This window comes from Eubalaena glacialis, chromosome 13 (assembly GCF_028564815.1).
Source record: "Eubalaena glacialis isolate mEubGla1 chromosome 13, mEubGla1.1.hap2.+ XY, whole genome shotgun sequence".
Taxonomy (NCBI): Eukaryota; Metazoa; Chordata; class Mammalia; order Artiodactyla; family Balaenidae; genus Eubalaena; species Eubalaena glacialis.
Genome location: NC_083728.1, coordinates 1,098,673 through 1,107,969, shown reverse-complemented (window position 1 = coordinate 1,107,969; position 9,297 = coordinate 1,098,673). Strand labels below are relative to the sequence as shown.

The following is a 9,297-nucleotide window of genomic DNA, read 5'->3' as shown; positions in this document are numbered from 1 at the left end:
CCCCCCACCCTTGGCATCCGGACCACAACAGCCACTGGGGCCAGAGGACGAGGGTCCCCTCAGGGACCACGCTGGGGGGCTTCCTTTGACCCCAGCTGGGGGCTGGATTCATTCTTACCCTGTCTCAAGCTGACAGGTTTCTCTGGCTTGACCCCAATTCTAACTGGGCCAGGTGTAAAAGGACAGCTTCCTGAGACAGACAGCTTGCAGGGTCACAGCAGGTTGGCCCGGGGGGGCCCAGGACGGGCCGCGGCTCAGGAGAGCGGCAGGGGGCACCCAGTTTCCTTGGGTAGGGCCACCAGATAAAACACACCATCAAGTGTGAATCTCAGGTAAGCACTAAATACTTTTTCAGTGTACATAGTGTATGGGACATATTTATGTTAAAAATTACCCACTGTTTATCTGCAATCCAGATTTGCCTGGGGTTCTGTGTCTCTGTTTGCCTACTCAAGCTGCCTTCCTTGGAGGCCTCTGAGGGTCAGCCCAGACCCTTCGCATGGGGGTCTGCAGGCCGCCAGCACCGGGGAAGTGAGTCCCAATCCACACTCGGCTTGGCTAGTCTGGTCGCCCTTCTTCTGGTCCTACTCTCCCTTCATGCGCCCTCCGGGGGCCCATCTCCACTTTGGGACTGGGTGGGGAGACACCACAGTCCTTCCGTGGACACCCCTGAACCCCAGCACCCATCTGTCCTGGCTGGCCCCTCACTCGGTGGCATAATTCCCATCACCACCCAGGGTGGTGGGCTGGATATGCTCCCAAAGAGTTCAGGCCTCAGGCCCTGGAACCTGTGATGTGACAAGTGTCAAGAAAGTGTTTTGCAGAGGCGGCTAAATTAAGGATCTTGAGTGGAGATGATCCTGGATTATCCAGGGGGTGTCTTCAGTGACCTCCCTTATAAGCGGTTGGCAGAGGAGATTTGACCCAGAGAAGAGGAGGCCATGTGACCATGGAGGCAGAGACTGGGGGCATGTGGCCACAAGCCAAGGGACTTCGGCAGCCACCAGGAGCTGCAAGAGGCACGGACCGGACCCTCCCCCAGAGCCTCTGGAGGGAGCAGGCCCTGCCCACACTGGATCTCGTCCCAGTTGTACCAGACTGTGGGAGAGTCCATTTCTGTCATTTTAAGCTGCCAGCTTGAGGCCCATTTGTTGCTGCAGCCCCAGGGGACTCATACACTAGGGGACCCTGTGGTTGGCCTGCTGCTTATCCTGGAGGGGACGCCCCACAGCCCAGTTCCCGCTGCAGGCGGGCAAGTCTGCACTGTGCCCGCAGTCAGGGATCTGCTCAGCCCCACCCTGAGCTCCATCTGCAGCACCAACACCCGCGGCTCGGGCTGGGGGCTGCTTTCTGGAAGCGGGGAGAGCCGGGCAGGGAGCCATCCCTCCCCGCCTCCACCGTGCTTGCTGACCAAGGTCAGGGCTTGTTCTGGGGTTCCAGGGGCTGGAGTTCCTGGCTGTGCCGGGGGCCCCACTGAGGAGCAGGATGGCAGTGGCGCTGCGTCCAGCCACAAGTGACCGGCCTAGGGGTGGGAGTTGGGGGCGTTAAGAGTGGGCTTCCAAGAGCGTGGGAGCTTGAAAACCCGGGTGAACAACAATGTGTGTGTAACAGTCACTCGTGGGGGAGGAGCCCTCAGTTCACCCCATTCTCAGAGAGACCCCCAACACATTCAACCCCGCTTCTGCGGCTCCAAAGTGACTCATTCTTTGTCCTGGATGCCCCCACTGGGGGGACGCCAAAGCCCCCTCACCAGCTGGACTCTGGATCCAGTGCCCCACCGCCCCCCTGGGTAGCACAGGTGGACACCTGGCCAGGTCGCCCACAGGGGCGGTGGGTGCTGGGCGGGACGCCAGGTGGGACGGGGCTGGCAACTTGGTGGGGGGCCAGGAGGGGTCCTAACGAGCGCCCTCCCGCAGGGCGAGCCGCCCACCCCCCCAGCAACAGGCGCACACGGCTCCGGGGTGGCTCAGTTTATTGGTAAAACGGGCACTGAGCGTGGCAAAGGCTGGACGCTGAAGCCGGGGCGGCGGCGGGGGCGCTTTTCCTCTTAAAGAACTTCCACTGGACCTTGATGGCGAGCATCCAGTCGCTGACGGAGAGCCTCTTACAAGCGGAGGTGCAGACATGCGCCTGGCGGGGGGACGGGGCGCCGGGACCGCGCCGGGAGCGGGGCCGGGGGTGGGGGTGGGGGTGGGGGTGGGGGCGGGGCGCGGCGCCGCCGGGGAGGGTCGCGCCGCGGGCGCCCGCGCTTCACTTGCCCGCCTTCTGCGCCTTCTGCGCCGATTTGGTGACCTTACCGGCGCCACCGCTCTTCTTCTCCACATTCTTGATGACGCCCACGGCCACCGTCTGCCGCATGTCGCGCACGGCGAAGCGGCCTGCGGGGAGGGGGCGTGAGGCGCGGGCCGGGATGCAGCGCGCAGGCGCACTCGCGCCCGCAGCATCCTCCCCAGCCCCTGGCCCTGGGGCGGGACCCTAGCGCTGGGCACCGAGCTCTCTGCGCCTGTTTCCGGGGTGGGGGGGGGGAGACAGTGGAGTACGAGGCTCCTGTCTCCTTAGGTGGCAGGAATAACACACATAGGACTCCGCCAAGGCGTCGTTGTGGGAATTAAATGGTATGTGAACAGTACTTAGGGCAGCCTGGCGCGGAGTACAGTACACCCTTTTAGCTATCTTGAAGATGGCCAGCAACCTTGCATAAGGCAGCTCTCTGATATAGGTCTGTGGGTCATCCTTGGGGTATCTGTGGGGCGGGCCAGCTGGAGGCAGGCGGCCAGTCCTAACTCTGCCACCAGACTAGCTGTGGGCCTTGGGTGAGTCTGCAGAGCAGGATACCATCCCAGGCCCACCCGGTGGGGCCACCTGTGCTCCATGAGACAAAGACCAAGGCCGGGGGTCTCCTGCTAAGCTCTAAGCTGCAGCGGAAAAGTGCAGGACCCTCCGTCCACCCCACCCCCACAGTGGTCCTCTGCCTTGGCCTGGACTGGCCACCACCCCGGGGCTGCCCCTCCCTCACCACCCGGCTCACCGAGAGGTGGGTACTGGGAGAAGCTCTCCACACACATGGGCTTCCCCGGGACCATCTCCACGATGGCCGCATCGCCGGACTTCAGGGACTTGGGGTTGTCCTCCAACTTCTTTCCAGAGCGCCGGTCAATCTTCTCCTTCAGCTCAGCAAACTTGCAGGCGATGTGGGCTGTGTGGCAGTCAATGACCGGCGAGTAGCCAGCGCTGATCTGCCCAGGGTGGTTCAGAATGATGACCTGTGGACAGAGGTGCATGAGGCCATCAGGCCTCGCCCAGCATCGCCCAGCACCCAAGCCCAGGAGGAGGCTCCGCCCACCCCCAGGTCCCTGGGGCCCAGAGTGCTGACCATGGAGGAAGGTCAGTCTAGGGGGGACCCAGGCCTCTGGACCTGGACCCCGAGGTCCTCTTCAAGCATCTAAAAAGCCACAAGAGATAAACAACGACGAGGGCACGGTTTGAAAGGGCCAGCGGCCAGAGCAAAGACGGGGGATGACAAAACCGGACTTCTATTATCATATTTCAATTATATCTCAGTAAAGCCAATTTAAAAAATCCTAGTCACGTGAAGAGGTGACCAAAGAGGGCACAGTGAAAATGTAGAGGATAAAGTATCACAGCCCTGTCCCGGGCAATAAACTGATAAAAGCGTTTTCAGGACCAAAGTGGGACCTCAGTGAGGCTGGGAGCACCAAGGCCGGGGCGCACCCCGCCTGCTCTTCCTGCCTGCGCCCTCGGCCGGCTTCAACCCTGCCCGGCCTCAGTGGCCCACTCTGCAAAGCGGGGGGCTCAGTCCTCCCCGGCGCCAGGCAGCCCCCTTGCCTGAGGACAGCCCTGGTACCAGTGGGGGGGCCCTGCCGGCCACCGGGCTGCCCACCTGGGACGTGAACTGGGCGGCCTCCTGGGGAGGGTCGGACTTGCTGTCCCCACACACGTTGCCCCTGCGGATGTCCTTGACCGACACGTTCTTCACGTTAAAGCCTACGTTGTCCCCGGGCAGGGCCTCGCTCAGCGCCTCGTGGTGCATCTCCACTGACTTCACCTCCGTGGTGATGTTCACAGGCGCAAAGGTCACCACCATGCCCGGCCGGAGGATGCCCGTCTCCACTCGGCCCACGGGCACGGTGCCAATACCTGCGCAGAGAGGAAGGGGTCCGTGAGAGCAGGCTGGGGCCAGGGGTGCCCTGTCCTCCCTGGCAGGTGGGGGGTGGCCACGTGGCGGGAGGGAGGGGACAGGGAGACCCTGGGCGAGGCGGACACTGAGACGTTCAGACAGAAGCGGAGGCTTGCACGCCCCGCCAGCGGAAGAAGGGACTGAGGAAGAGAGTTCCCAGAACACAGGGAGCATGGGCAAGGAGGGGTCCCACCCCTGCCCCCGGGTGGCAGCTTTCCCCGGAGGAGGCATTGGGGGACCCTCCTCTCCCCGAGGCCCCACCCTGTGAGGCAGAAGCACTGAGCGGATTGAGGACCAGCCCACCCAGGGTGGCCTGCCCGGCGCTGGTGCTGCTGTCTTGGGGGTCATTCCCAAAGGGACGTGGGTGCCCCTGCACTTCTCAGGATCTGCTTACACTGTGTGGCTGCCCAGTGCGGGTCTGGTGCTCCCCAGAGTGGGGGACGGGGGGCGGGGGGGCTCCAGCTGGTCTCCCTGGCTGTGACAGAGGCTCGTGTGGCGTTGCGGAGACTGAGGCTGGTGGCTGCTCTGTGCTGGGTGAGCGTGCCACCCCCATCCTGCACACAGCCCCTGCATCTCTGCCACAGCCTCCTGGCTGGGAGTCCCCCATCACTGCCCTCTCGTGGGCCTCATATTTGTTTATGGTTCTATATCATTTCATGACCAGCTTTTCTCATTCCTGGAGTGGATCGTGTCTCCCACAAGACAGGGATCTCCAGGTGGAGAGTAATATGTGACTATCCCTGTGCCACCAGCTTCTGGTATAGGGCTGGGCACTTATCTGGAGGGAGGAAGACCCTGGCAAACTCGGGACAGACTGATGGACGGGCGGGGGGAGGTGGGTGGATAAATGGACTGATGGATGGATGGATGAATGGACTGATGAAGTGGATAATAGATGGGTTGGGGGTGGGGGTGGATAGATGGACAGATAGATGGATGGATGGATGGAGATGGGTGGATGGGTGGTCCCCCAGAAAGTGTGCAGCATGGGGGAAGAGGCTGAAATAACCCGACACGGATGCTCCTGGTCAGGGGCCCATTCTCAGGAGGGGGTCTGAGGGCAGAGCTGGCCAGGCGTGCAGGGTGGGTGCTGCAGCGGGCGGTGGCCATGGAGCCCTCACTCACCGCCGATCTTGTACACATCCTGCAGCGGCAGGCGCAGGGGCTTGTCTGTGGGGCGTGTGGGGGGCAGGATGGTGTCCAGGGCCTCCAGCAGGGACACGCCACTGGCGTTCCCTTCTTTCCGCTCCACTTTCCAGCCCTTGAACCACGGCATCTGGGCAGGAGGAAGAAGGCACCGTCCTAGAGCCCACATGCCCCTGCGCCACCCACCCCACAGCCATGGCCTCCGGGCCCACGGTTGGCTCATCCCTCCCTACGTGAGATCCCACGAGGGGAGCTCAATCCACGAGATACAAGCACGCAGCCCAGCCAGAAGGGGCAGCCCCCAACTACGGGTGCAGGGCTGAGTTTCCCCTGGCTCTCCTGAGATACCCCCCATGCCCACCTCCCTCAGTGTGGGCAGCTGCAGCCTCGCCAGGACTAGCGACCCCTGCTGGGCCAGGGGTGGCCTCTGGTTTGACCGGGTGAGGCACTTGGTCTCGGGCTCCACAAATTCAAAACAACCAGTCCCACTCATCACCTCCTACCGAGACAGAGTCCCCAGGACATGGGCTGCCAGAGCCACCAGCATCCCAGCTGACCCCAGAGAGCCAGCCCTCGGCCCTTTGCTGTCCCGGCCTGCTCTGGGCCTCGGGGAGGTGCCTGGGGGGCCTCGGGGAGGTGCCTGGGAGGCCCCCGTGGCCTCGGCTCCTGGGGGGAGATGCAACCCTGCCACGCAGGTCTCTGGAGACAGAGACGGGGCAAGTGGGCCTGGGCCCCGGCAGCCGCTGCCCCCGCAGTGTCAACCTGGGGGTGGGGCGTGTCCCTGGCCAGAGAAGGGGCTGCAGCGGCTTCTGCCAGCCTCACGGGGAGGTTGAGCTGAGGGCAGAGCGTCTGGCCCCCAAGGAGTCTGGGGCTCCCACCAGCGCGGACACCCACAGGGGGCTGGCATCGCACTTGTAGCGCAGCCCTCTGACCTCCTGCTGGCTGGCTGTGCCCGCCCTGACCCAGGGCCCTTAGGGAGGGGTCCGAGCAGCCCCACCGCTGCTGGGCACTCACGTTGGGCGAGGGCTCCAGCATGTTGTCGCCGTGCCAGCCCGAGATGGGCACGAAGGGCACGGTGGCTGGGTTGTAGCCGATCTTCTTGATATAGGCGCTGACCTCCTTGACGATCTCGTCGTAGCGCTTCTCGCTGTAGGCGGGCTCCGTGGAGTCCATCTTGTTGACCCCCACGATAAGCTGCTTCACGCCCAGCGTGTAGGCCAGCAGTGCGTGCTCCCGGGTCTGCCCGTTCTTGGAGATGCCCGCCTCAAACTCGCCCACTCCCGCCGCTACGATCAACACGGCGCAGTCCGCCTGCCCGGCAGGTCGGGCAAGGTGAGCCCAGACCTCGCCCAGCACCCAAGCCCAGGCCCTCTGGGCAGCAGACAGGGGCCTGGGCCATCTCCTGGGGATGGAACCTGGGGGTCCCAACCTTAGGGGCAGTGTCTGTCTGTCTGTCTGTCTGTGTGAATGCCCTGGCAATGGCGGATGGCCCGGGGGCATTTCTGCCCACATTTCAGTGTCCCCATCCTGGCCTCTGTGTCCTCTGTCTGTGAAGGTGGCCCTGACAGTGGCTGGCTGTCCTTACAGGCACCCTTGCCTGGCTGAGATGTCGGGGCACTTAGTTCTTTGGGGGGCGAGTGGTGACAAAGGTGAGGGGTCTCGTGCCCTGGCGAGGAAGCAGAGGAGACCCAACTACCGCTCACTGATTCCAGGGCCCCCAGGGTCTCCTGAATGGTGCCCTCACCCCGCCTCCCGCTCCCCCGGGCCCCCGAGGCCCCACCCACCTGGGAGGTGCCTGTGATCATGTTCTTGATGAAGTCGCGGTGGCCCGGGGCGTCGATGATGGTGATGTAGTACTTGGTGGTCTCAAACTTCCAGAGGGAGATGTCGATGGTGATGCCGCGCTCCCGCTCAGCTTTCAGCTTGTCCAGCACCCAGGCATACTTGAAGGAGCCCTTCCCCATCTGGAGGGGCAGGGACGTGGCTCAGGACGGGACCGGGACTCAGCTGGCCTGGCCACGGGTCCCCCTGGGGCGCAGGAGCAGCATGTCACGGCAGAGAGACCCCTCCCTCCTGCTGGAACCCTGGGACTCTGGACCCACCTCTGGAACTGGGGACACCCGGACCTCATCCCTGCCCTGCCCAGACCGGCCTCCGGCCACCTAAACGGGCGCCACCAGCAGGTGGCGCAAGGGCCTGGGAGCAGCCTGAGAGCAGCCCTGGTTTCAAGCCCTCCCCTGGCTGAGGGCTCCCCTTTATCTGAAGCCAGGGTCCCCACCCCACCCCACCCCCCAGATCCCTGTGTCAGCCGATGACCCCACTGGGTTTCAGGCTGTCCAACCAAAAAGCCCCTCTGTGATTTTTTTTTTTTTTTTTTTTTTTAGGGAAAAAGAAAGAAAGAAATCAGATGAGGTCACAAGGAAGGGCCTGGCTTTCCAGTTCTTTCTACAGCCGCTAAAGCTTCCCAGCGGCTCTGAGGCCCCTCCTCCACTCCCCGCCCCGCCTGACTAGGGAAAGCAAGGCCGGGCTACCCTCTCCCAACGCCTGTGCCAAGTGCCCAGCAAGACCCCCAGGGTCAGGGCTGCGGTCAGGGTGGCAGCTGTGGTCACTGCCCAGCTGGCCTAAGCTCCCTGCCACGGCCATGCACGGACAGGGCTCTGCCCTCCAGGGAGGCTGCCCAGCCAGGGCCCAGCTAGACCCGAACCAGACACCCTGCAGACACCCTCAGCCCCCCTCAACACCAGCCCCGCAGGGAAGAAGAGACACAGCTTTGGGGCCCAGGAGCACCCCCCCGGCCCCATGAGCAGGGTTCAGCCCAGGCCAGCAGCTGCCCCCCCCGAGCCCTGGCACCGGCCATCCAGGTGAGACCCCTCACAGCTCCCCAACAGGAGCTTCTCCCAGAGCTCAGGGGGGGAGGCAGGAGGCACAGAGAGCAGACCCCCACTCCACGGACACTTCCCACCCATGGGTCTCGGACGCTTGAGAGGATCAGCTTCAAGAAATGGGGGGTCAGCCATCAAGGCCCCTCTCATCCTCACCAGGTGACAAAGACCCCCCCAAAAAAGGGTGCCACCCTGGACAAGCAGCCTGCCCCAGTCCGGCAGGAGAAAATGGAGTTGATGGGCTGGGTGCCCATCAATAGCTATTAATAGCCGCTCTGAGTCCTGGCCCAGCCCTGGGACGAGCAAGGACAGCGCCACCTCCAGCCCCAGACCTCAGCCCTGGGGACACGGGAACCCAACCCTGGGGGCTCAGAGACAGTGACCTACACTGGGAGAAATGCACCTCCAGCCCCTCCCCCACCTGGGGCTGGTCCAGCAGGTCATCCCACCTCCCCCCGACCAGGCACCTCCTCAGAGAGAGGCTCCCCCTGCTGCCCCCATGCCTTTCCCATCTGCTGCTGTGACGTACACATCTCCCACATGGGGTCCTTAGGGCTCACGCCCCTCTTGCCCCAGAGGAGTTAATCTGAGCTACGTGCCCCAGGGTCAGGGAAGCATCAGCCCGGCTGCCATGTGGGAACCCAACCTCATGGTGGAGGCAAAGGTGGGAGCCCCCCCAGGGCTCACCTCGGCCGCCTCCTTTTCAAACTTCTCGATGGTCCTCTTGTCGATGCCCCCGCATTTGTAGATGAGGTGGCCAGTCGTGGTGGACTTGCCCGAGTCCACGTGGCCGATGACCACGATGTTGATGTGGGTCTTCTCCTTGCCCATTCTGCCCGGGGTGTGGGGAGGGGCTGGCACGACCTGGGGTGCTCTGGCTCAGGGCGAGGGGGACGCTGAGCAGTGACTCTGTGGGTCGAGGTGGGGAGCAAAGGTGACGGAGGGCCTCAGAGAGAAGCCCAGCAAAGACACTGCCCTGCACAGGTCGGGAGCACACCCTGACCACAGTCCGAGCCCCCAAGGCCAGAGCCAGGCCTCCGTGTTTAGCTGAGCAGAGCCCGGGGGCAAGCC

At 63.7% G+C, this 9,297-nt stretch overlaps 1 protein-coding gene across 1 annotated transcript; it reads right to left on the bottom strand.

Moving 5' to 3' along the window:
• Positions 1-2,250: 2,250 nt before the first annotated feature.
• Positions 2,251-9,057, bottom strand: EEF1A2 (eukaryotic translation elongation factor 1 alpha 2). Its single transcript, XM_061208014.1, has 7 exons — positions 8,914-9,057; positions 7,129-7,308; positions 6,359-6,655; positions 5,324-5,474; positions 3,902-4,158; positions 3,029-3,263; positions 2,251-2,378 (listed from the first exon to the last, which is right to left on the bottom strand). Exons 1-7 carry the CDS (start codon positions 9,055-9,057, stop codon positions 2,251-2,253), a joined length of 1,392 nt encoding a protein of 463 aa, XP_061063997.1.
• Positions 9,058-9,297: the final 240 nt, after the last annotated feature.

Bases quoted from the DNA above. Each gene is read 5' to 3' on its own strand.
- EEF1A2 (XM_061208014.1), bottom strand. From the start codon at position 9,057: ATGGGCAAGGAGAAGACCCACATCAACATCGTGGTCATCGGCCACGTG. The intron at 6,656-7,128 runs GTGGGTGGGGCC...CCTGCCGGGCAG, and splicing joins TGATCACAGGCACCTCCCAG to GCGGACTGCGCCGTGTTGAT. The intron at 2,379-3,028 runs GTGAGCCGGGTG...CCCTCCCCGCAG, and splicing joins CTCCCAGTACCCACCTCTCG to GCCGCTTCGCCGTGCGCGAC.